The sequence below is a fragment of the Oncorhynchus mykiss genome, chromosome 4 (genome assembly GCF_057628025.1).
Source record: "Oncorhynchus mykiss isolate SJ-2025 chromosome 4, ASM5762802v1, whole genome shotgun sequence".
Classification (NCBI taxonomy): Eukaryota; Metazoa; Chordata; class Actinopteri; order Salmoniformes; family Salmonidae; genus Oncorhynchus; species Oncorhynchus mykiss.
In genome coordinates this window covers 61,398,839-61,424,344 of record NC_143025.1, presented here as the reverse complement: position 1 = coordinate 61,424,344, position 25,506 = coordinate 61,398,839, and the positions used below count along the sequence as shown (strand labels likewise).

Sequence of the window (25,506 nt, the reverse complement as noted above, 5' to 3'; positions counted from 1 at the left end):
ATCTGTGTCTCTCTTTTTTAGACTTGGCAACTGCAGAAGAGACACAGGAATGTTAATAAAACAATAGCTAAATCGCAGATGCAGATCACGGACAATGTTGTGATTGCAGAAAGACATTGACCTGTTGGCTACTGATGGACAGACAGGCACTCAGCCAGACAACCCCTTCATTTGACCTTTCCGAAGCCTGTGTTTCACCAGAAAGGATACTCCCGTTTTCTGTCAAACAGACATTCAGGCGAACTCTGGACAGCCGTACTCGGTCATTGTCATCAGTGAACAAATGACTCGGGAACGACAGATGAATGTCAAACGGATGTGATCATTTTGCTATGGCATCCCAGGACCGCTAACTGCTTTTATACATATGTGCTGACATTTATTTTAGTAGTGAAAGTGTTAATGTAAAAATGCCAGACGAAAAGTTACAAGAAATGTTTTCCTCATAATGAGGTACTTATGTTGCAACGTTGTATAGTGAATAACACGTACTGTACACCTGTGTGGGTGATGTTAATGATACATCTGTCTCTGTAATAATGTAATGGTGTTTCCTCAGGGTCGTAAAACTACTGCTGTTCTGTACACGTCGGGGAAATGAAATTGCTCACCATCTTCAATAGGGCTTTTTTAAAACTATTTCCTCACAGAACTCTCTCTATTTGTGTTGCTGTAGCATTGAGTAACAGAACGTAAAACACGAGGAGCAATATCAGTTGAGTGAAAGAATGCGTTTATTTCAACAGTTAGAGATCAGCATTAGAAAAACGTGACAGTGAAAAGGCAGTATTTGAGGAATGATTGTAACGCGTGGAGAGAGACACACAGAGCATATCGAAGCCAGTCAGTAATTGGTTGTACATTACAAGAGATATTCCAGGAGACCACACAGTACGTACAGTAGTATACTCTGGTGTTCAAGTCATAAATAAATACTTAGATCTAAACTGAAGACATGCCTCAGACACGCGCACGAGTGGATAGATCTCATGCATTCAAAACAACCACGACGTCGCCTTTTCGCTTGTGCCGAGCGTCAAAGGGAATGAGAAGAAGCGCTAGAAAACAAACCCCAGACTAACAATCAGCCTTACCTGAAGAGAGTAGTTCTAGTCTCACAAGAGATTGTCTCTAAAACACACAGTACTGTACATGACAAAGGCTGTCCTTCTCCTTGTAGCTTTGAGGAATTATTGCTTCATTTTAAAGTAGTTATTTTTTTCAAGAAACATGAGTCATGTGCCCAAACCCTTTGATTTTAGAGTAGAAAGATTTCTTTTGAAAATAAATGTGTACATTCCTGTAGAAACATTACTCTCTTTGTATCATAAAATATCCTGTACGTAAGTGTCTATTGAAATATGAGATGATATATCCAGGAGGGAAGACTAGCTGGATATCTGTATCTGAGCTTGAGGTCTCCTTGACCCCTCCTACTTCATTTCTCCATTCAGTTCTGCTCCCATACACACATTTGGTCCAACAGTATGACTTGAATGCTATTTGAAATCCTAGAGTATCTCAAGATTTGTATGGTTCACTTCTGGTAATCCACATCATAAATTAAATTTGATTAGCACATTATTTTTCTTCTTAAGACAATATTTGGAATATCATAGCCTTGTGTGGACAACATAAAACAATGCATTTCAATTTCAACCATGTGGCTTTAGGAATGAATGGTTGGGGAATGTGAAAATGAAAACATCTTTAGCTTTCTTTCGTTCTTTCTCTCATTAGCATTCCTAAATCACACATAAACAAAAAGTAAAGACTGAAGGAACAAAATCGACTCAATTACATTCTGTCTGAAAGTCAGAGGTAAAAAAAAAGAAGAAGTTTACAGTATTATCAAATATAATAATTTGAAATGAATGAATTTATGTGCAGTTACTGAAAATAATCCTTAAGAACCTGACGCTCAAGTATAACTGCCTCACATGAGAGATCATCATCATCACCCCGCCAACACCACCACCCCCAGAATGCGTTGAAGCCCATTTCCACCCATGGATCAAACATCTCTTTTGTGCAAGTATTGTCCTGTAATAACCACATGAACAGAAAGTATTGGTTTACGTGAGATCATCAAAAAGCTGTTATTAAGACTGCAGAGAGAAAACGATGAGATGTCAGGTTAAACCACCAACACAGTAATAAACATCTACGATTTAATACTCTTAAAACTCTTATTTGGAGGCGCAGCTTTGAAAACAGTCCCTACTTTCAGCAAATGACCCTGTTAAAGTCGTTTTTTATTTATAAGGCCTCGTAGTTAAAGTAGCAGGAATATTAAAGAAAAACCTCACATTTGCTCAAGAAACAAAACTAGATGTAATTAGTGTCTGATTACTCTGCATAGGTTCACTGCAAATTCCTCTGCTCCCACCAACAAATAATAACCAACAAGAGAATTGAAAGCCGGCAAGAACATGAAGAAAAAAAAAATGGACAATGAACAAAAAGCAGTTCACTTATGACTTGAGTACCTCCAGTCAAAACATGGTACAGTATGCTTGAATGCCCGCCGTGTTCGGTACAGTAGCTAAATGCATTCTTCCCTTTGCTGTAGTGAGATAGAGGCCTGTGGTTTGGGACAGGGGATTTAGCGCCAGGGTGGAAGTTTCCCCTAGGTACAGATCTAGGATCAGCTTCCCTAATCCTAACCATTAGTGGGGAAAATGAAAAACTGACCCAGAATCAGTGACTAGGGGGAAATTCACCCTACACTTTTTACTTGAGGAGACTCTGCAGCATGGCTGTGGCATAGGTGGGGCGGGCCTGTCGGCTCTCGATAGCGCTCCGGAGGTACTGGATACCCCCGCAGCGCTCCCAGATCTCCTCAAACTGCCGGGGCAGTATCTCAGCTCCCCTCTTCCTCGTCAGGCCTGTTTCCTCCAGGCTCAGTTCACACATCTCCATGTCATCTTTCCCTACAGACACACAGAGAAAACAGCAAAACAAATTTTATGAGGCAGTAACAGTATGAAAAGAACAGACAGGCACATGCGCGCACAAAATGCACACAAAGACACCCCACGGGGTCAGGTTGCTGACCGACCTGCCACCAGCAGGATGGGTTGCTTGTCCGGATGCAGCTCCATCTGCCTGGCGATCCAGGGCCCGTCAAAGTGGGCATACCACCAGCCCTTCTTCTTGTTCTGGGGGTCCTTGTACTGGTCTCCGGGCCTGATGAAGGGGATGCGGAAGTAGCGCTGCTGCCGGTTCATGGCCACCTCATGCTGCCTGGCTGGGATGGGTGGGGCTGGGTTCGCCTGGGCTGTTGGGGAAGGGATTAGTTAGAGAGGCTAATGATGCTGGCTGATTGCAATGGTAACAGAACCCAATAGGGATGGGAAGGAACAGGAACCAATAGAAATGAAAACAGGAACCAATAGGGATGCTGGGACTGCGTTGCTGCTAGAGCTAGGGGGGGTCAGCATTAGCAGAGAGCAAATCAGGGACAAGCGGCATGTCAGATGTTTGTTACAGAGCCTGCTCGTATCAAAACATAAAGAACATACATAGGCCAAGTGATTGAAAGGGGTGGGAGGCTCTATGGAGAAAAGGACCAGGGAAAGATGGGGGGGTGGGGGTGCAGTAGCCTCAGTCCTGTTGACAGGCATGGTACAGTACATATTTTTCTTTAGTTTAGAGCAACCTCTCCCTGACTCCCTGCCACCAAACAAAACGGATCCTTTACTAAAAGGTGAGAAAGCCGAAAAGGTTGTGCCGTTAACTATGAGGATGACACTTTGCAACCAACACCATTGCGGTACAATTAACTAGAGAAACAATGGCCGCCCACTCATTCCCAACACCTTTCAGAGAGTCCTTCCCTCATATAAACAGTTGATTTTGTCCAGAGAAAAAGCTTGCAAAAGCTGCAACCGAGACTGACAGAATTTTTGGTGGTGTTTGTTCCAATGACGTGTACACAATCTCTATGTGAATACACATCATTCCTTTTGAACATACTCCTTGACAGACGCACTATATGTGAATTATTTTTGTTGCAAGGATGTCCGTCGATTTGTACGGCCAGCTACTCATTGTCTGATGCACTTCAGTGAATGAGAGGGTCTGCACAGACAGATCTTTTTTTTTACCTAGTCGGCTCAGGGATTAGAAACCAGCAACCTTTCGGCTGCTGGCCCAAAAGTAGAGCACCATCTACAGAATAAGGTCCCATTTGGGAGGCGGGCACACATCCATCCAAACACCAGTTAGCCTAAGTGCCCTGAATGATTTTAGCTCCAATTGTCAAGCGTAGCCACAAAACATTTGCAGCAACATCAATAACAGCAGCCATTTTAACACTTTGAAATCTCTTTGTGCCCATCCTCATTCTCTATCAGCTCGAGTTCCACATTTGAAAACACCATCCAAATCGAACACTGCCTTGTAAAAAAAAAAACTAGAAGTCTGTAGCATCTCATACAATAGCCTACACTTACAAATAATTCCAGGTGCACTTAGCTGAAACCCCTTCTTCTGTTATAAAATAACATGCACACCAAAGACGATTACATTTAGAAAGAAACCAGTTGCTGTAAGATTCCTCACGCCATCACCAAGGTTATGTCCCAAACGGTACCCTATTTCCTATATAGTGCACTGCTGTTGACCAGAGCCTTATCCCAAAACAGAAAGTAAAACCCTTCCACATAGGCGAGTAGTGACCACCACACACAGACAGCCCTCCCCTCCATTTCCCCATGGTTAATAGAGGGCTTAGCACTGGGCTGAGGTTAGTGGTGCTACTACATCATGGAGAACCACTTACGTGCTTGTCTCACATGAGGTGCGAGATCTGAAAGTAAACATGCCAGGTTACACTTACAAACACATGCAGTATGACACAGGTATAAAACAAAATCAACATGCAAGACAATATTATGGAACTACAAATTAATTTCCTAGAAAGACTAGGCTATTTTGAGCCGATCACCAATATCAATGCCTCTTCTTCATAGATATTAATGGTAGCGCTATTACCATGTCTTTACATGTGTTTACTGTAGCCATGGCCTAAATGGATGAGACCATAGGCATGGAAGTACAGGGAAGGCCATTCACAAGCAAAACCATTTGATTGTAGGTTACATTATCCTTGGAGCCTGAAAATATGAGAGCTCTCCTCAGCCTCTGCCTTGTTAATGTGTCAGAGAGCAGGTAGGCATAGCTGGCACTGTGCTGTGTCTGACACTACGGGCTTTATTTTAACAAACCTAACGCAATGGTAAATCTAAGCAGTGGCGGTAGCGCTATTGGTCCGGGCAATATTTTTTTGTTTGTTGCTATTTTCACAGCCGTTATTATGAGCGCAATAGCTGGCGGTGGCGCGAAAGGGCTGGGTTTTGATGAATAAACAAGTTGTGGTTGTGACGAAGGCTTGGTCACTCACTAGCCAATCATGGCGTTCCATGCCTTAATACCGCATGCGTTATAGAAAGGCTACTTGGCTAATGCATGGCCAGGACAAGATTGACACCAGATGTATTGCTGTTGAACCAGCTTTTGTTATAGTAGGGTAAGGGTAGCCTACTAAGGTTTTAATTATTATTATTATATTTTTTTTTTATTAAACAAAATGGAAAATAACAAAAAAATTCTAAATACTAATGTCACCGGATGATCTTATCTCTCGTTCCATGATGGGTAATTAGTCTACATGGAGGGGTTTTATGCACATCCATAATAATAAGAGGCGCTGGCTAAAATAATGTAATAGCCTGCATAGATTTTTAAAAAAAAAGTGATGTCCGCTCACAGTTTTGCTGCTGCCAAACTTGATCTTTGAATAAAACTTTGGTGATCAAGATTAATTTCTAAGAAGTCTCACAATCCTCACAACAAAAATGGGGGAAAAAAAGTTTCTAAATAGGAGATTCACGGGCACAAAGCACATCTCTTGCTCCATGTGTATATGGGCACTATGCATCATGGCTGGATAGGCTGAGCTTCTGCTGTCAAAATCCATGCCATAACCAACCGCGTTACCGCTAAAACCAGCTTTCGGTTGGTCTTAAAATATCCCCACCAGCTCATACTGAAAACGGCGCATGTTTTTAAGGAAACAAATCAGATATCGCTACCCCTCCAACCTTTGCGCAAGCGGGCTCATATAAGACAGGTAAATTACCAATCCTGGCGCTAGGGCTTGAAAATAGAAGAGCGTCGGGATTTAACAGGTCGAAATTGCAAACAAGCACACGTTTGACAATAGTGCTTTCTTAACGCCAGATGAAAATAGAGCACTAAGTGAGAGGAGGACAGGTGGGGGCTGGGCATAGCTACAGATCCTAGAATTATACATGTAATTCTATGGGGGCTGTGTATGTGGTATGCAGTTGTCTAACAAACAGCACATACAAAGTGGATCTGCAATCTGCCACACAGGAAAAATAGCTGTTTGTTGTCATGGCGACTCCATGTTTTGTACATGGAAAGGACCCATTTGCGGCTCACAGAGCGAGACAGCATGGGGTGCTATGGAGAACAATAAGAGAAAAGGTCAGGCTGGAGGATGAGAGCAGGCACCAACAGGCTGTGTCCCAAATGGCACCATATTCCCTAGATAGTGCATTACTTTTGACCACGGCCCACATGGGTCTGGTCAAAAGGAGTGCACTATGTAGAGAATAGGACGCCATTTGGGATGCAGCCACAGTCTCAGTATTGCAGTAGAATATATCAGTAGGGGACTAGAGGTCTGATATTGGGAGCAGAATAAAAAAAATGTATGCTTCCAAATCACGACTATCACAGCATGGAAAGAGACCCATAATAAGACGCCTACATTGATGTTGTACTGTATAACACTGTCTGAAACACCCTGTGGGTTGGGGACAAGGTGGCCTGTGGGGTCCCTTTACCGTAGTCGGTGACTGATTTGGGGGCCCTCTGCTCAGTGTTGCCGGTGTCGTTGCCACGCTTCTTGTTCTTTGACTTCCAGGCGTGATAGACCTTCAGCCGGCGGTGGAACTCCTCTCGGCAGGCAGCCAGCAACTCAATATCTGTGGGTGGAGAGGGAGGGAGAAAGATCGAGAGAGGAAGAGCTATTAGAGCATGGCAGGTTCTAAAGTCGACCAGCACCACAAAGGACAGAGCTGCACACAGAGATGGAGGACGACCAACAGAGAGACGATAGCTACAGCTAAAAGACTTTCATTACTTCAACAACAATTCAAAAGCCATAAAATAATAAAAAGACAAGACAGCATTATGGGTTTGTCTTTCTATGTCTTCATGAAATTCTAAAACAATTGCTGCTAGGGTTAAAACGCATTTAAACTGTCATCAGCAGACCCGCTAAGTGCCTTGGTAAAGTTGAATTCACAAAGATGGCTCCCTACCTACCAGATAAATTAGTCATTTCACTGTCAAAAAGGTCTCCCTGTAATGGGCACACTACTTAATATCAGCATGCCTGAATGCTTTGTGAATACTTTCAATACAAATGTGTCAGCAACCCCAGATAACCCATTGTTGGGCATTTTTTGGTAGCACATAAGACACAGGGCTTGGGGAGCAGCGAATGAATGAGCCTGCGCCCAAAATGAAAGCCAATTCTAGGGTTCCCCAATAGGGTCAGGGGTGACTTAAACCCCCCCCCCCCCCCCCCCCCCCCGTTGAAATCAGCGTAGTGTTTCTAATTGAGGAAATCTGTTAGAGTATTCAAGTGTGTAAATCAATAATCAAGGTTTGAAATGATTATGTTTTGGTCAAATACTATACCCGTTTTGGCTTCTTGTGGTCCATTTGCAGTATACAAATTATTTATAACCATCTGCTCAACTACAAAAAAATGGCCCGAGGATTAATGTAATGGAGGATCCCTGCCCTACATATTGCACAACATTTGACCACTGGTACCCCACTGTTTTACCAAATGATAGAAGAATTTGACTTTCATGTACAAGGAAGTGATCAAATAATAACGTAGGCATTAATAAATAACCATGGAGCAAGTTAAAGCTGTAAAATCACAATTCACTTTTAGACCGAAGCGAACCAGGCTCAGAAAACAGTTTGACAGTTCAATATTGCATAAGGTTCGTTAGGAGCGACACTGTCTCAGCAAAATGTCCCAGTCAAGATTCTTAACGTCAAAATGTCAGAGTCAAGTTTCTAAATGAGCTTCACCCAAACATTCAACATGGCTGACTTTCTTACCACAGGATGTGTTAATGGCGTCCCTCAGTTCGGCATACTTCCACTTGCTGAGCTCGTACTTCTTGGTGCCAGCAGCAGCAGCTTTGGTGGCCTGAACCTGTGGGCCTCTGGCAGCACAGAAACAATCAAGACAGTGGGATTACAACCAAAACCAGAGCAGGCTCCGGGGTGAAGTTTCCCCTAGGTACAGATGTAGGATCGGCATACCCTCCCCCAATCCTTAACCATCGGTGGGAAAAATTCTAAGCTGACCCAAGATCAGCATCTAGGAGCAACTTCACCCTACACCAGTGGAGCAAGAATGACAGGATCCATAACGAGAGAGATCAAAGGTCATAATCACATGATGACATATTGCGATTTTCATTGGAGGAGTTGGGAGCAGGATGATGTGGGGTGAAATGTGAAGTTTGTCAGGTGAACTGCAGCTAGACAAGAGAAATTTAACAACCCCACACCAGTAACACAGACTATTCACAACCCAACTGTATGGAGCTGGAACGGCTCATAGGAGCAGGAGCCCATCTCCTGTTTCTGTAGCGTGAGGCAGCTCGATGTGCAACTACACCTCCTGGACAGGATGTTAGTCTATCACAGGGCCTCGCCCCTAATTTTTCTCCATAATGCGGAGTGCCAAACAGACACACATTGGGTCCCTTGTTTACAGTCTTTGGTATAACTCGGCCGGGAATCGAACTCCCAACCTCAGGCAGGACACTAACCACAAGGCCACGGAATTGGTCATGGAGCTGCTCCAGTGCTGCTTTATTCTGTTGAACAGCCATTTAGCACTGTATGGGATGGTTTCCCTGACACAGATTAAGGACTAGGCTTAATCCATGTCGGGGAAATTGGCCCTGTGTGTCTTTCTACTCTCCAGCTGTTTCTTGCTAGTCTGATCTGTGGTCTCCTCCTCCTAACTGCTGACAGGGCTAATTACATCCTGGCTGGGATTTGCCCCTTTTAGACTCTCTGGATCTGAGGCTGGAGTGGGCCCTGGGCCACGCTCTAATCCTATTGGCTGATTTAGCCTCTCCACCGTTGGCGGCTATTCCGGGTACCCAGAAGCACGCAGCCCCATCAACCTTGGGCCAGCAGGCCGGGGCACCTTCTGCTCCCACTTCCTGTGGCCATGTGTCGCAATAAGGCGTAGTGGGAGGCGGCTTGAACCAATTAGTAAACAGACAACGTAACAGTGCCTGCTGGGTTTGTGGTCGACGGGCTCCAGCAAACATCTCTCATTCAGTCATTCTGACGGCTGGCCACATGGCGCCAGCTAATTGGGATCCCAATAAAGAAGAGCTCTACTACAGTGCAATATCAGTGGGCCAGGAATCAGGATATAGCTGACTTATATCATGTGTGAGTAACTATAATAGTTGGAACAAACATATGAGGCCACCATTATTTACTTACCAGTAGCAAAAGCTAGTTGAAGTTAAGTGATCGTCTGAGATTTAACAACTTTCAAAAGATTTGAAAACCAATCATCCATCCATTTGCATGGTGAGGAGCCCTACCCCATTGTGTAGGAACACTCAATGGTTAATTGTGTGGAATTATGAAGAATTAGCCTAAATGATGATACATATCTACTAAGAAGATTAGTATGGATACGCAGAATCACACGTTTTGATCCAGAGATTTGATCGTAACGATTACCTGAGATTTAATTCATGGAATTGAAAGGATTTCTACCCACCTAGACAGAAGCTCAGACATTTCCTTGGCCATTTCCTCCCTAAAAGGACATGATGAGCCCAGCATAATAAGAGTTAGAACCACTTTCAATACCAGCCAACTGTCACATTGATTGCAGTTGTAAGACAGGAGAGAGAAAGAAGGCGTGTAAAGAGAGAAAAGGTGTGTGCAGGTGCAGCCAGGAATATAATGCACTCTCCCTCCCTCCCTGGAACACTGCTGGTTTACTGGTCACTGTATCATCTAAGCAGGTCTCACATTCTGGCGTGACATACAGAGGCTGATCAGGCGGACAGTAGTCACGTGGTTAAGAGCGTTGGACCGGAAAGTTGCTGGTTTGAATCCCTGAGCCGACTAGGTGAAGAAAAAAATAATCTGTATGTGCCCTTGAGCAAAGCACTTAACCCTAATTGTTCCCGTACGTCGCTCTGGATAATTGTCTAAATGACTCAAATGTAAATCTGTGTGTGTGTGAGATCCTTTCCGCATGAGGCCGTGTGAACAGCCCAGAGCTCAGCATGTGAACTGTTGCAGCTATAAACAGAAACGCTTAGCTTCACTTGCAAATCTGTGGACGCCACCACCAAACTTAGATTTGATCTACAGGGCCACTGATTAAAAACTCACCACTCTGATGTTCTCACTCCTGTTGTTTAGCGCTTCTCTTCCCGGTTTGCTCACTCTCAGGTGACGTAGAACTGAGAGAACGTGTACATTCTTATAGCTATGCTCTGCCTATAACATGTATTACTGTGTTTCCAAGCAATTTCTTATTACCGGATGAGAGCGAGCGTATTTCCAAAGAAATCTTTTAAACTGACAGGAACAGTGGCTTGTAAAAGAGAGTAACCACATGGCAAATCCATTATGACCCTTCAAAACACCCTTTCAGAGTGCACATCAGCATGTCTTTGATTCACAACGTGACACATCCATCAACACGTAGGTTAGTGAGTTGGTGCAGTTCAGGGGCTTGTGGGAATGCTGTGGGGAGCAGAGGTCTAGTTGGCAGATGCTGCTACAGCACACAGTGGATTAGTAATATCAAGATAACGGTCAGTGCAGTCAGCCTAGCCGTTGCTTTTCCCACAATGCATTATTTTCAGCCTCAAGGCAACAAAAAAAAGAGAACAAAAGGCATGCAAAGAGAAGTGCAGATCCTTATAGTTCATTAATAGAAAACATAACGTGTGATATTCTACGTGCACCTCGTCTGAATTTAAAAGAAGAAGTGCCAGTGTGCTGAAGGTGCATTTACACAGAAAAGGTGATGTTTAAAAGGAACCTACATGGACATGCCCTTGAGCTTTTGAGATCCACCAGCTCCACTGCAACAAGAGAATGATGAGGATTACAACCGTACACAATACAATGGGGAACTGGAAGAAAAGGTGCTTCCTTTTCCTCTTTCTTTGATTGGTTAAAAGGACAGATCATTCCTCTGGCAATCATTTGAAAATAAATGGACTTGATTGATCAAGTGAGCTCAGTCATGTCTGGGAATCAAATTCGGAGGTCAAATTCCTGGTACACGTAAATGTACTTGGTAAATAAAGGTGATTCTGAATCAAAAGTCAGCACTAACTGAACTATGAGTTGGTTTAAATATCATACTTAGCCTAGCATCAATCAATGGCTGTGTTTGCATGTAAGAGGTAAGGTTGGTTTAGCTGGCAGATTGCTACAGCATGCAGGGTAGTTATGTTTCACTGGTCAGGTTAAGGTTGGACGGGACGGGACGGGACGGGGGGGGTTAAGGGGTTTAAATCTTGGTGTCTTACGTAGCGCTCTCTGGGGATGATGGAACACCTGAGGTGTCGTTACTGGGAGAAGAGAAGAGAAGAGATTGGTTAGGCAGGCCTACAGACGGTCAGAGTCTCTCCCCAGGTCCAAAGTCCTCATCAAGACCCATCTCTGGGGACCCTCTCTCATCAGAGGGTAACAGATGGTCTATAGAGGTGTGTTAGCGGTGTTAGTGAGCTGTTACCTGCGCAGGCCTGCGTCGTTCTGGCTCTCCTCTGGGATGAGTTCAGCCTCGCTCTGGGCGATCCTCATGGCCAGCTCCCTGTCGCGTCTCTCCTGCTCCAAGATGTTCTGGCGCACCGCCTCCTCCTCTCGCTCAGCCTCCAGCTGAACATCCATCTCCGCCTGCAGAGACAGTTTACCTTAATATACGTGCTTACACACACACACACACCACATCCCAGGATGTTGTAATGCACAAGCACAAATACACAAAGTACAGCATCCAATAACACACCCAAGGCAGCGTAGAATGAGCCCTGTGGGAGTGAGGCGAGTCAGAAGACAGCCTCATTTCCTGTTACGCTGAAGGTGGCATGTGGTTTTCTGATGGACCCAGTAATACAATGGATGGTCCTGCCTGCACCATGTCCTTATGAGCATTTTCATAAGTCACTCCTTGCCCAAGCCAGACTCATGGAGGGCACCAAAGACGCCTTGTATGAAGTTGACGCATATAAACATGGGCATGACGTTTTACAGCGCTCTCAAAATAGCAGCTCATCGCTGCAGGCTCGGGATGACTGCAGGTTCACAAGATTGGGTGATACTCCCTTTGGCACCTTCAAATTGCCCTCGCGCCCTCCCAGTCTCGTCCTCCCAGTCTACATCTGCGCCCCCCCGCCGCAGTCTCTATACAGTCTGTCAGGGACTTAAGCACAGAGATGTAAAGGAGGTGGCTATATGTGAGGCAGGGCCTGATTAGACTCGTTACACATCCACTAATGAGCCTTTCCTCTGCCTGTCGATCCCTGAGGGACTGTTAGCTGTAGTCTACAGGAGCTGGCCACCATCCAGGGTCAGGAGATAAGCAGCCCTCAGGCATGCAACTAGGGAATGGAGTCCACAGTACCAAGCCAAGCACATTTATATTTTGGTCAAGTTTTCTACTGGGAAAAAATACAAGGGGCAGGGTTGAAAATATCACCAAATTTTTTTGGCAATAAGATCAATGGAGAACTTGTGTTCAAAGAAACCCAATTGGAGAAAAGTACCCAACTGTCATTCTGGAGTAGTAGTATAGATACCTTAATAGAAAGGTACTCAAGTAAAAGTCACCCAGTAAAATACTAATTGAGTAAAAGTATTTGGTTATAAAATATACTTAAGTTTCAAAGTAAATGTAATTGCTAAAATATACTTAAGTATCAGAAGTCAAAATCACTTAAAAGTCCTTATATTAAGCAAAGTAGGCGGCACCATTTTCTTGTTTTTAAAATATATGGATAGCCAGGGGCACACTCCAACACTCAGACATCATTTACAAAAGAAGCATTTGTGTTTAGTGAGTCCACCAGATCAGAGGCAGACGAGATGACCATGTGTTGTCTTGATAAGTTTGTGAATTTGACCCTTTTCCTGTCCTGCTCAGCATTCAAAATTTAACTTTTGGGTGTCAGGTAAAATGTTATGGAGGTAAAATGTTATGGAGTTAAAAGTACAATGTTTTCTTTAGGAATGTAGTGAAGTAAAAGTAGTCAAAAATATAAATAGTTAAGTACAGATACCCCAAAAACGACTTAAGTAGTACTTTAAAGTACTTTACACCACTGAAAGAAACACCTGGGTTGAGAGAAATGCCATTCAGGAAGACAACCGCCGAGTCATGAAGGTAGTCAAATTCCACGTGACCATTTAGTTCCGGTAATTAGACTTCTCCAAGCTCTAATGCTGCTGCTGGTCATTAGTAGTCTACCAAACTTGCTACCTGCCTGGTAGTCAGCACTATATTGTCCCTCTAATCACCTGACATCAATGCAAATGTAATCGAAAATCTAATCAAACATCATGAGCTCATGTTGCGCAGCATTTCTATAGGCTATGCATTTGTACGGGAAAACAGTGATGGCCTCTTAATAAAAAGAGGACCCCATCAGCTTTCTATCGGCTAGGCCTACTATATTTATTTCAACTTTCCTAATATTAAGTACATTGCTTATCTTTACAACAGGAGTATAGCCTACCTGCCTGGCATGAAAATGAATCACGGGAAAAGTGTCCTCAATTTATTTTAAGTGCATAGATGACATGCATTTTTCCCGTTGCCCCTGCTTCGAGATTGGACCATTAGCACGCACCTTTCTAAATCCCCAAAATGTCACATATTATTTAGTATATGTAAAGACAAGAATAAATCAAGAATAGTCTGATGGGTGACAATATTAGCCTATCACTTGTGAATGATGTCCAGCATAAGGCAAGAAATTATGCCTTTTTTGTTGCAACTTTTTCTAAATCAAACTGTGTTCGAATACCCATATTAACATACTGTATACTACGTACTTAATGAGTATATACTATTAGTTTATTTTTAGTTTTCTGTAAACAAACCTTATGCTTTCAGTTGTGCTGTTAGCCCGTCAACCTGAAGTTGATGCTGTTGCTATGCAACATCTTACTAGCTAGTTAGCATAACAAATTACATTATACAACTTCGGGTGTGTTCTTAAATTCAATCTGGAGTGCCAGAGTGCGCTCGTAAAGTCAGAGCGTTTGTCAAATTGTCAGTTTGTAAATTTGGAGCGTTTCGCGCTCGGAGCGCACAAAGTGGCCAAATAACTTCTTAAAATTAAGCAAAAATCCGCTTCATATGGGGCGTAAAGCCTGGCAGACAGGCATACATAAGCAGCGCATGAGTTTCAAGTTTGGGGAAGATCATTTTCACCATAAAGCTGCACCTTTATAATAAAAGCATGACTTGCATAATCACATTTGCGGTCACTTTTGATAACGGTGTTTTCCGCTAATGGAACATAAGCGCTTATAGCCTACTGCCATGTGCGCATTGCTGCGCTCATGTGAAGAAATAGCCTAATAATTTATCAACATTTTAAGCTAAATGTTCGTATCTGTTGCATCAGTCACATTGCATATTTTGATACTAGTGGTTGTATTAATTTGAGATCCATTGCATCCCACAACTGTCCCAGCCTATGTTTGGAATATTTATTTATTGCAAAGAATATAATGGGTCAACTTTTGTACTATGGGGGATAGTCGATTGACATAGGCTAGTGCTTTTGCTGTTAGTAAAGGCCTACTCATCTTGTTGGCTGAAGTAAATGTGGACAGTTCTTTCAATATCTTCAATATGCACCTCGGAATTGGATAAGGACACATGCAGTTGCGTCCCCGATGTGTCGGTCTTCACTTGTAACCTGTGAGAAAGACCCAATTACGTGATGGAGAGCCATATGAGTGAGAGGTGCTTTGGAGCTCGCAGCAATCAGGGAGAACGGCACAACTAGCACTCCAGGCAAAGGGTACAACATCCACTGGCCGCAAAAGGCATAGCCAGATCAGGGCCTACCATAAGGACAACTCAGAGTATGCTATTCTGTTCTTCTGAAATAGACTCTTCCTATCATGCTTCTTTAGACCTGTCTAAAATAAATAATGGATTTATTTTGAAAGTAGAGGCTATATTACATGGATTTATTCAACTTAAAATGTAGATGTTCCAAAGGTCTGCATCAGTGGCATATAGGCCATGATATGCTAAATGTGTTTATGTTAATTAAATGGTAAATTACCGTAAGACCGACAGTTATTTGCTTGACAATCACCAGCTGACGAAATTTCGTGACCGTCACAGCCCTGTTTCATGTAGTTATTTCCTCCCAAAACTCAAACATCTGCAGTGTAAATCATGCATATTCATACCAACGTGTACACGGAAGCCAAATGTGATGTTGATGGGGTATCTAAAGGTTAAAAAGGCTGTTTGCGTAAGCACCAACCCTGTCCCTGGCTCAGGGTGGGCTCTAGGCCAGACACTGATTTAAGAGTGCAGTTTTCAGCAATAAAAGCTAAAAAGCCTGTAGATTATCCAGGGTCAGATCTCTGGGGCGCTTTCGTGCTATCCCTCTTCAGATGGACAACATGGGGAGCCAGATGGACAGTATATAAACATCAGAAGTCTAACCATCTCCACGGAACTGGAGTGAGTGGGTGTAGAGAGCTAGTCAGTGAGTGAGTGAGAGTGAGTTCGAGCGAGAGAGAGAGAGAGAGCGCGCTCGAGAGAGAGAGAGAGAGCGCTCGAGAGAGAGAGAGAGAGAGCGCGCTCGAGAGAGAGAGAGCGCGCTCGAGAGAGAGAGAGAGCGCGCTCGAGAGAGAGAGAGAGAGCGCGCTAGAGAGAGAGAGAGAGAGCGCGCTAGAGAGAGAGAGAGAGCGCGCGCTCGAGAGAGAGAGAGCGCGCGCGCGAGAGAGAGCGCGCTCGAGAGAGAGAGAGCGCGCTAGAGAGAGAGAGCGCGCTCGAGAGAGAGAGCGCGCTCGAGAGAGAGAGCGCTCGAGAGAGAGAGAGCGCGCGCTCGAGAGAGAGAGAGCGCTCGAGAGAGAGAGAGAGAGCGCTCGAGAGAGAGAGAGAGAGCGCGCTCGAGAGAGAGAGAGAGAGAGCGCGCTCGAGAGAGAGAGAGAGAGCGCGCTCGAGAGAGAGAGAGAGAGAGCGCGCTCGAGAGAGAGAGAGAGCGCGCTCGAGAGAGAGAGAGAGCGCGCTCGAGAGAGAGAGAGAGCGCGCTCGAGAGAGAGAGAGAGCTCGAGAGAGAGAGAGAGCGCGCTCGAGAGAGAGCGCGCTAGAGAGAGAGAGAGCGCGCTAGAGAGAGAGAGAGCGCGCTAGAGAGAGAGAGAGAGAGAGCGCGCTAGAGAGAGAGAGAGAGAGCGCGCTCGAGAGAGAGAGAGCGCGCTCGAGAGAGAGAGAGAGAGAGAGCGCGCTCGAGAGAGAGAGAGCGCGCTCGAGAGAGAGAGAGAGAGAGCGCGCTAGAGAGAGAGAGAGAGAGAGAGCGCGCTCGAGAGAGAGAGAGAGAGAGCGCGCTAGAGAGAGAGAGAGCGCGCTAGAGAGAGAGAGAGAGCGCGCTAGAGAGAGAGAGAGAGAGCGCGCTCGAGAGAGAGAGAGCGCGCTCGAGAGAGAGAGAGCGCACTCGAGAGAGAGAGAGCGCGCTCGAGAGAGAGAGAGCGCGCTCGAGAGAGAGAGAGCGCGCTCGAGAGAGAGAGAGCGCGCTCGAGAGAGAGCGAGCGCGCTCGAGAGAGAGCGAGAGCGAAAGAGCTCGAGAGAGAGCGAGAGCGCGCTCGAGAGAGAGCGAGAGCGAAAGAGCTCGAGAGCGAAAGAGCTCGAGAGAGAGAGAGCGAAAGAGCTCGAGAGAGAGAGAGCGAAAGAGCTCGAGAGAGAGAGAGCGAAAGAGCTCGAGAGAGAGAGAGCGAAAGAGCTCGAGAGAGAGAGAGCGAAAGCGCTCGAGAGAGAGAGAGCGAAAGAGCTCGAGAGAGAGAGAGCGAAAGAGCTCGAGAGAGAGAGAGCGAAAGAGCTCGAGAGAGAGAGAGCGAAAGAGCTCGAGAGAGAGAGAGCGAAAGAGCTCGAGAGAGAGAGAGCGAAAGAGCTCGAGAGAGAGAGCGAAAGAGCTCGAGAGAGAGAGCGAAAGAGCTCGAGAGAGAGAGCGAAAGAGCTCGAGAGAGAGAGCGAAAGAGCTCGAGAGAGAGAGCGAAAGAGCTCGAGAGAGAGAGAGCGAAAGAGCTCGAGAGAGAGAGAGCGAAAGAGCTCGAGAGAGAGAGCGAAAGAGCTCGAGAGAGAGCGAAAGAGCTCGAGAGAGAGAGCGAAAGAGCTCGAGAGAGAGAGCGAAAGAGCTCGAGAGAGAGAGCGAAAGAGCTCGAGAGAGAGAGCGAAAGAGCTCGAGAGAGAGAGCGAAAGAGCTCGAGAGAGAGAGCGAAAGAGCTCGAGAGAGAGAGCGAAAGAGCTCGAGAGAGAGAGCGAAAGAGCTCGAGAGAGAGAGCGAAAGAGCTCGAGAGAGAGAGCGAAAGAGCTCGAGAGAGAGAGCGAAAGAGCTCGAGAGAGAGAGCGAAAGAGCTCGAGAGAGAGCGAAAGAGCTCGAGAGAGAGAGCGAAAGAGCTCGAGAGAGAGAGCGAAAGAGCTCGAGAGAGAGAGCGAAAGAGCTCGAGAGTGAAAGAGCTCGAGAGCGCGCTCGAGAGAGAGCGCTCGAAGAACACTGCCACTAACCTGAAGCTTCCTCTCCTCTTCTTCCCTCTTCTTCCGCTCCTCTTCCTCGTGTTTTCTCTTCAGCTCCATCTCTGCTTTCCTGAGGAAGAGGGAGAATAAGGAAGGCTGTTAGGGACTGGTGTCTCTCTCACAGAGTCATAAAGGTTGAACTTCATCATCAATACTGTAACATACAGCAGCTCCTCAGTACTAGTCAAGCTCATACAGTCTGTAGATCAATACTTTATCCATCCTGGTAGGACACTGCTACAGTATTAAGGGAGGTGAAACAGATGAATCAATTCAATTGGATTCAACCAATAAATAATAATTGGATAAAAAAATCCAACCGACAGTAAGTGACCACTGGAAGAGCCCTGATAATTGCATTACGACATCTATGACTTTATCAAGGTCCTCTGACATGGTCATGCTCAAAGTGCCTCCGCAGTAGGTAGGCCAAATTATTAGACCATATCCATGACGGTGCCCTTCAGTTACCAAGCATATAAAGTTGGCAGAGTTGTCGGAGGTCCATAAAGTTTTGGTAGTCGTCTCTAATGCCTTAAATTAGGATCTAGTGACAGATACAATAGGCCATTAGTTCTGCTCAATGGTTTTATACACCAATGAAAAGAGGGGAGGACACTAAGCATGACTAATGTATCTGACAACCTCTGCTCTCTTTTCATCCCTCCATCTCTCCATCCCCCTCCACTCACAGGCGCCTGTCGTCTTCTTCCTGCTTGCGGCGCTGCTCCTCCTCCTCCCTCCTATTCTTCTCTCTCTCCATCTCTTCCTGGATCTTCTTCAGTCGCTCCTTCTCCTCCTCCTCCTTCTTCTTGTTCTGCATGGCGGTCAGCAGTTGCTCTGACCGGGTCACCAGGGCCTGGTACTCGTGGTCGATGTCCATGCGGGTCATGACTGTAGTCTGAGGAGAGAGTAGAGTTCCGTGAAAAAGGCATCAGCCAAAATTTGATTGAATTCAGTAAAGACCAAGTAACACAGGGTGCAGTATCCACCCAATCTCTACATTGAAGGGGGAGTAGGACATCTGTACAGGTAAGAGAGATGTCATTTTAACCTCGAAAAACAAACAAATACAATGCAAATATTAAGCTACTCCTCTCCATTATTTTGTATGCAATTGAGCAAAGTCTTGGCGCGTGTTGGAATAGTACTTCAGCTTTGCTGGCTTGGTCGAATTGACTATTGAAGGGTCTAATTAGCCCCTACACACTTAATTTTCACTCCCTCAGCTTTGGGACACTTCCGCAGATGGAGGGCCGAGAGGAAGGGACTGGTTTGGGATTCAGCAAGTGTCTCCTTGCAGCAAACAGAAATACGATCCTGGAACACCTTCCCAGACCATCAAGACTCACGCCTCAACTAATTGGACTTGATGGCACGGGAGGGTATTCAAGTTCATATTTCTGTTGGGTGCCATCTCCGTCCCTGAGCACTAACACATTCATCCCAATCAGAGCCCCTACATTTGTGACTGCTGGCATTTACAGAGCTTCCACAGACAGTGGTGTAGGTTTGAATTAGAGGCAAACGTATTACAGCAACACACTGCTGCTGATGAATATTCATACACATCTGCCGTCAAAGTAACCTTTTATCAGGCCCTATTCTGCTCCGCAGCTGTGGGCCTGTGTTTGATGTGTTTTACTACCGCCCGAGGACACGGCTACAGAGCGTCTCCTCACTCGGTTTTCATAACCCAAACATCCGTTGAATTATGCTTTGTGTACGACATCAGACTCTGAAGTCACACTTAACAGCATTTGATGTTAGTTTCACCTTAAAAAGGCCCACTACTCTACAATAAAAAGTTGAACTTTTAAAAGGCTAACAAATCAGTTGGACGCAAAGGAATGAATTGTTTAACACTTTTTTTTGTACTATCAATTGTAAACATAACGACTGAGAAGGCTGACATTTTACGTGTTCCTACCCAATGGTGATTTTTTGTTTGCAACTTATTTATTTTTTTACATAATGTTGCTGCTACCGTCTCTTATGACCGAAAGTAACTTCTGGACATCAGAACTGCGATTACTCAACACGATCTGGCAGAATCCTTTTTTCCCTTTATCGAGCCCAACGTGAATGACATACTGCTTTCCCGGGAACAGGCCCAGATCCCCATCATTTGCATATAGAGAAGGCAGAGAAAAGGGGTCCGGAGGGCATGCTGCCTTATGAGAATTCGCAGGCGATTGAATAAACCCCTGCCTTCGATTCTGTTAGCAAAGGTGCAAACTTTGGAAAATAAAATCGATGACCTACCCAGAAAATTAAACTACCAACGGGACATTCAAAACTGTAGTATCTTATGCGTCACGGAGTTGTGGCTGAACGATGACATAATCAACATACTGGTTATACGCTGTCTCGGCAGGATAAAACACCGGCGTCTAGTAAGTCAAGGGGCAGCGGACTATGTATTTTTGTAAATAATAGCTGGTGCACGATATCTAAGGAAGCCTCAAGGTTTTGCTCACCTGAGGTAGAGTATCCCATGATGAGCTGTAGACCACACTATCGACCTAGAGTTTCTGTATTTTTCATAGCTGTCTACATATAGAGGCTGGCACTAAGACTGCACTCAATGAGCTGCAAACAGGAAAACGCACACGCAGAGATGGTGCTCCTGGTGGCCAGGGAATTTAATGCAGGCAAAATTAAATTAGTTTGACATAATTTCTAACAGCATGTTAAAATAATTCTAGACAACCTTTAGTCCACACACAGACACGCGTACAAAGCTCTCCCTCGCCCTCCATTTGGCAAATCTGACCATTATTCTTCTCCTCCTGATTCCTGCTTACAAGCAAAAATGAAAGCAGGAAGCATCAGTGACTTGATAAATTTAAAAAAAGTGGTCAGATGAAGCAGATGCTAAACTACAAGACTGTTTTGCTAGCACAGATTGGAATATGTTCTGGGATTCCTCCGTTGGCATTGAGGAGTGCACCACATCAGTCATTTGCGTCATCAATAAGTGCATCGATGACGTCGTCCCCACAGTGACCGTACGTTCATACCCCAACCAGAAGCCATGGATTACAGGCAACATTCGCACTGAGCTAAAGGCTAGAGCTGCCCGCTTTCAAGGAGCCTGGAAGCTTATAAGAAATCCCACTAAGCCCTCCGACGAACAATCAAACAGGCAAAGCATCAATACAGGACTAAGATCGAATCGTACTACGCCAGCTCTGACGTTCATCGGATGTGGCAGGGCTTGCAAACCATTAAACTACAAAGGGAAGCACAGCCGAGAGCTGCCCAGTGACACAAGCCTTCCAGACGAGCTAAACTACTTGTATGCTCGCTTTGAGGCAATTAACACTGAAACATGCATGAGAGCACCAGCTGTTCCAGAAGACTGATCACGCTCACCGCAGCAGATGGGGGTAAGACCTTTAAACAGGTCAACATTCACAAGGCCGCAGGACCAGACGGATTATATGTACTGCGGACATGTAATGCGAGCATGTGCTGACCAACTGGCAAGTGTCTTCACTGACTTTTTCAACCTGTCCCTGACATAGTCTGTAATACCAACATGTTTCAAGCAGACCAACAGTCTCTGTGCCCGAGAACACCAATTTAATCTGCCTAAATGACTACCGACCCGTAGCACTCGTCTGTATCCATGAAGTGCTTTGAAAGGCTGGTCATGGCTCACGTCAACACTATTATCCCAGGAACCCTAGACCCACTCAAATTTGCATACCGCCCTAACAGATCCACAGATGATGCAATCTCAATTGCACTCCACACTGCCCTTTCCCACCTGGACAAAAGGAACACCTATGTGAGAATACTATTTATTGACTACAGCTCTGCGTTCAACACCAGTGCCCTCGAAGCTCATCAATAAGCTAAGGATCCTGGGACTAAAAACCACCCCCTGCAACTGGATCCTGGACTTCCTGACTGGCCGCCCCCTTGTGGTATGGGTAGGTAACATCCGCCACGCTGATCCTCAACACAGGGGCCCCTCAGGGGTGCATGCTCAGTCCCCTCCTGTACTCCCTGTTCACTCATCACTCCAACACCATCATTAAGTTTGCTGACAAAACAGACCAGCCTGATCACCAACAACAAAGAGACAGCCTATAGGGAGGTGGTCAGAGACCTGGCAGTGTGTTGCCAGGGCAATAACCTCTCCCTCAATGTGATCAAGACAAAGGAGAACCGAGCATGCCCCCATTCTCATCGAAGGGGCTGTAGTGGAGCAGGTTGAGAGCTTCAAGTTCCTTGGTGTCCACATCAACAAACTAACATGGTCCAAGCACAAAGACAGTTGTGATGAGGGTACCACAAAAAACCTATTCCTCTTCAGGAGACTGAAAAGGTTTGGCATGGGTCCTCAGATCCTCAAAAGGTTCTTTAGTTGCACAATCGAGAGCATCAATGCCTGGTAACCAATGCCTGGTATGGCAACTGCTCGGCCTCTGACCGCAAGGCACTACAGAGGGTAGTGCATATGGCCCAGTACGTCACTGGGGCAAAGCTTCCTGCCATCCAAGACCTCTATACCAGGCAGTGTCAGAGGAAGGCCCTAAAAATCGTCAAAGACTCCAGCCACCCTAGTCATACTGTTCTCTATGCTACCGCACGGCAAGCGGTACCGGAGCACCAAGTCTAGGTCCAAGAGGCTTCTAAACAGCTTCTACCCCCAAGCCATAAGATTCCTGAACATCTAATCAAATGGATAACCAGACTATTTGCATTGCCACCCCCCTCTTTTACACCGCTGCTACTCTGTTATCATCTATGCATAGTCACTTTAATAACTCTACCTGTACATATTACTTCAATTACCTCGACTAACCGGTGCCCCCGCACATTGACTCTGTACCAGTTACCCCCTGTATATAGTCTTGCTATTGCCATTTTACTGTTGCTGTTTAACTACTTGTTACTTTTATTTCTTATTCTTTTTTATTTATTTAACCAGGGAGGCCAGTTGAGAACAAGTTCTCATTTACAACTGCAAACTGGCCAAGATAAAGCAAAGCAGTGCGACAAAAACAACAGTTAAACAAACGTACAGTCAATAACACAATAGAAAAATCTACGTGCAGTGTGTGCAAATGTAGAAGAGTAGGGAGGTAAGGCAATAAATAGGCCAGAGGCGAAATAATTACAATTTAGCATTAACACTGGAGTGAGATGTGCAAGTAGAGATACTGGGGTGCAAAAGAGCAAGAGGATAAGTAAAAATATGGGGATGAGGTAGTTGGGTGTGCTATTTACAGATGGGCTGTGTACAGGTACAGTGATCAGTAAGCTGCTCTGACAGCTGACACTTAAAGTTAGAGGGGGAGATATAAGTCTCCAGCATCAGTGATGTTTGCAATTCGTTCCAGTCATTGGAAGCAGAGAACTGGAAGGAAAGGCAACCAAAGGAAGTGTTGGCTTTGGGGATGACCATTGAAATATACCTGCTTGAGCGCGTTCTACGGGTGGATGTTGCTATGGTAACCGGTGAGTTGAGATAAGGCGGGGCTTTACCAAGCAAAGACTTCTAGATGACCTGGAGCCAGTGGGTTTGGCGACATATGTAGCAAGGACCAGCCAACGAGAGCATACCGGTCGCATTGGTGGGTAGTGTATGGGGCTTTGGTGACGAAAAAGATGGCACTGTGATAGCAAATTGGATGCAGTCTGAGTAGAGTGTTGGAGGCTATTTTGTAAATGACATCACCGAAATCAAGGATCGGTAAGATAGTCAGTTTTACGAGGGTATTTTTGGCAGCTTGAGTGAAGGAGGCTTTGTTGCGAAATAGGAAGCAGATTCTCAATTTAATTTTGGATTGGAGATGCTTAATGTGAGTCTGGAAGGGGAGTTTACAGTCTAACCAGACACCTAGGTATTTGTAGTTGTCCACATATTCCAAGTCAGAACCGTCCAGAGTAGTGATGCTAGTCGGGTGGGAGTGTGCGGGCAGCAATCGGTTGAAGAGCATGCACTTAGTTTTACTAGCATTTAAAAGCAGTTGGAGGCCACGGAAGGAGTGTTGTATTGCATTGAAGCTTGTTTGGAGGTTTGTTAGCACAGTGTCCAAAGGGCCAGATGTATAAAGAATGGTGTCGTCTGCCTAGAGGTGGATCAGCGAATCACCGGCAGAAAGAGCAACATCATTGATATACAGTGAGGGAAAAAAGTATTTGATCACCTGCTGATTTTGTACGTTTGCCCACTGAGAAAGAAATGATCGGTCTATAAATTTTAATGGTAGGTTTATTTGAACAGTGAGAGACAGAACAAAAAATCCTGAAAAACGCATGTCGAAAATGTTATAAATTGAATTGCATTTTAATGAGGGAAATAAGTATTTGACCCCCTCTCAATCAGAAAGATCTCTAGCTCCCAGGTGTCTTTTATACAGGTAACGAGCTGAGATTAGGAGCACACTCTTAAAGGGACTGCTCCTAATCTCAGCTTGTTACCTGTTTAAAAGGCCTGTCCACAGAAGCAATCAATCAGATTCCAAACTCTCCACCATGGCCAAGACCAACGAGCTCTCCAAGGATGCCAGGGACAAGATTGTAGACCTACACAAGGCTGGAATGGTCTACAAGACCATCGCCAAGCATCTTGGTGAGAAGGTGACAACAGTTGGTGCGATTATTCGCAAATGGAAGAAACAAAAGAACTGTCAATCTCCCTCGGCTCCATGCAAGATCTCACCTCGTGGAGTTGCAATGATCATGAGAACGGTGAGGAATCAGCCCAGAACTACACGGGAGGATCTTGTCAATGATCTCAAGGCACTTGGTAACACACTACACCGTGAAGGACTGAAATCCTGCAGCGCCCGCAAGGTCCCCCTGCTCAAGAAAGCACATTTACATGCCCGTCTGAAGTCTGCCAATGAACATTGAATGATTCAGAGGACAACTGGGTGAAAGTGTTGTGGTCAGATGAGACCAAAATGGAGCTCTTTGGCATCAACTCAACATCTTTGGAGGAGGAGGAATGCTGCCTATGACCACCATCCCCACCGTCAAACATGGAGGTGGAAACATTATGCTTTGGGGGTGTTTTTCTGCTAAGGGGACAGAACCACTTCACCACATCAAAGGGACGATGGACAGGGCCATGTACGGTCAAATCTTGGGTGAGAACCTCCTTCCCTCAGCCAGGGCGTTGAAAATGGGTCGTGGATGAGTATTCCAGCATGACAATGACCCAAAACACACGGCCAAGGCAACAAAGGTGTGGCTCAAGAAGAAGCACATTAAGGTCCTGGAGTGGCCTAGCCTGTCTCCAGACCTTAATCCCATAGAAAATCTGTGGAGGGAGCTGAAGTTTCGAGTTGCCAAACGTCAGCCTCGAAACCTTAATGACTTGGAGAAGATCTGCAAAGAGGAGTTGGACAAAATCCCTCCTGAGATGTGTGCAAACCTGGTGGCCAACTATAAGAAACATCTGACCTCTGATTGCCAACAAGGGTTTTGCCACCAAGTACTAAGTCAAGTATTTGACCCCTCTGCAAAACATATTTCCTTCATTAAAATGCAAATACATTTTTAACATTACTTTTTTCTTGATTTTTTTGTTGTTATTTATAACATTTTCGACATGCGTTTTTCAGGATTTTTTGTTTTTCTGTCTCTCA

At 45.2% G+C, this 25,506-nt stretch overlaps 2 protein-coding genes across 14 annotated transcripts in view; one reads left to right on the top strand and one right to left on the bottom strand.

Moving 5' to 3' along the window:
• Positions 1-649, top strand: part of LOC110522089 (uncharacterized) — a 31,690-nt gene extending 31,041 nt beyond the window's left edge. For both annotated transcript variants that reach the window (XM_021600182.3, XM_090232441.1), the window contains one exon: positions 22-649. The gene's annotated coding sequence lies outside the window, so the exon portion shown is untranslated. The remainder of the gene's footprint in view (positions 1-21) is intronic.
• Positions 650-716: 67 nt separating this feature from the next.
• LOC110522093 (unconventional myosin-VI) overlaps positions 717-25,506 on the bottom strand; it is a 96,274-nt gene continuing 71,484 nt past the window's right edge. Inside the window, exons 26-36 of one of the 12 annotated variants that reach the window (XM_036975640.2) lie at positions 18,586-18,794; positions 17,885-17,963; positions 11,867-12,027; positions 11,661-11,702; positions 11,169-11,207; positions 9,881-9,919; positions 8,179-8,285; positions 6,879-7,019; positions 4,787-4,813; positions 3,062-3,280; positions 717-2,933 (exon numbers count right to left, since the gene is read on the bottom strand). In XM_036975640.2, coding sequence (XP_036831535.2) covers positions 2,734-2,933; positions 3,062-3,280; positions 4,787-4,813; positions 6,879-7,019; positions 8,179-8,285; positions 9,881-9,919; positions 11,169-11,207; positions 11,661-11,702; positions 11,867-12,027; positions 17,885-17,963; positions 18,586-18,794 — 1,263 coding nt within the window. In that variant the 3' untranslated portion in view covers positions 717-2,733. The remainder of the gene's footprint in view (positions 2,934-3,061; positions 3,281-4,786; positions 4,814-6,878; positions 7,020-8,178; positions 8,286-9,880; positions 9,920-11,168; positions 11,208-11,660; positions 11,703-11,866; positions 12,028-17,884; positions 17,964-18,585; positions 18,795-25,506) is intronic. The other 11 variants (XM_036975641.2, XM_036975642.2, XM_036975643.2 and 8 more) reach the window with 11 other exon arrangements.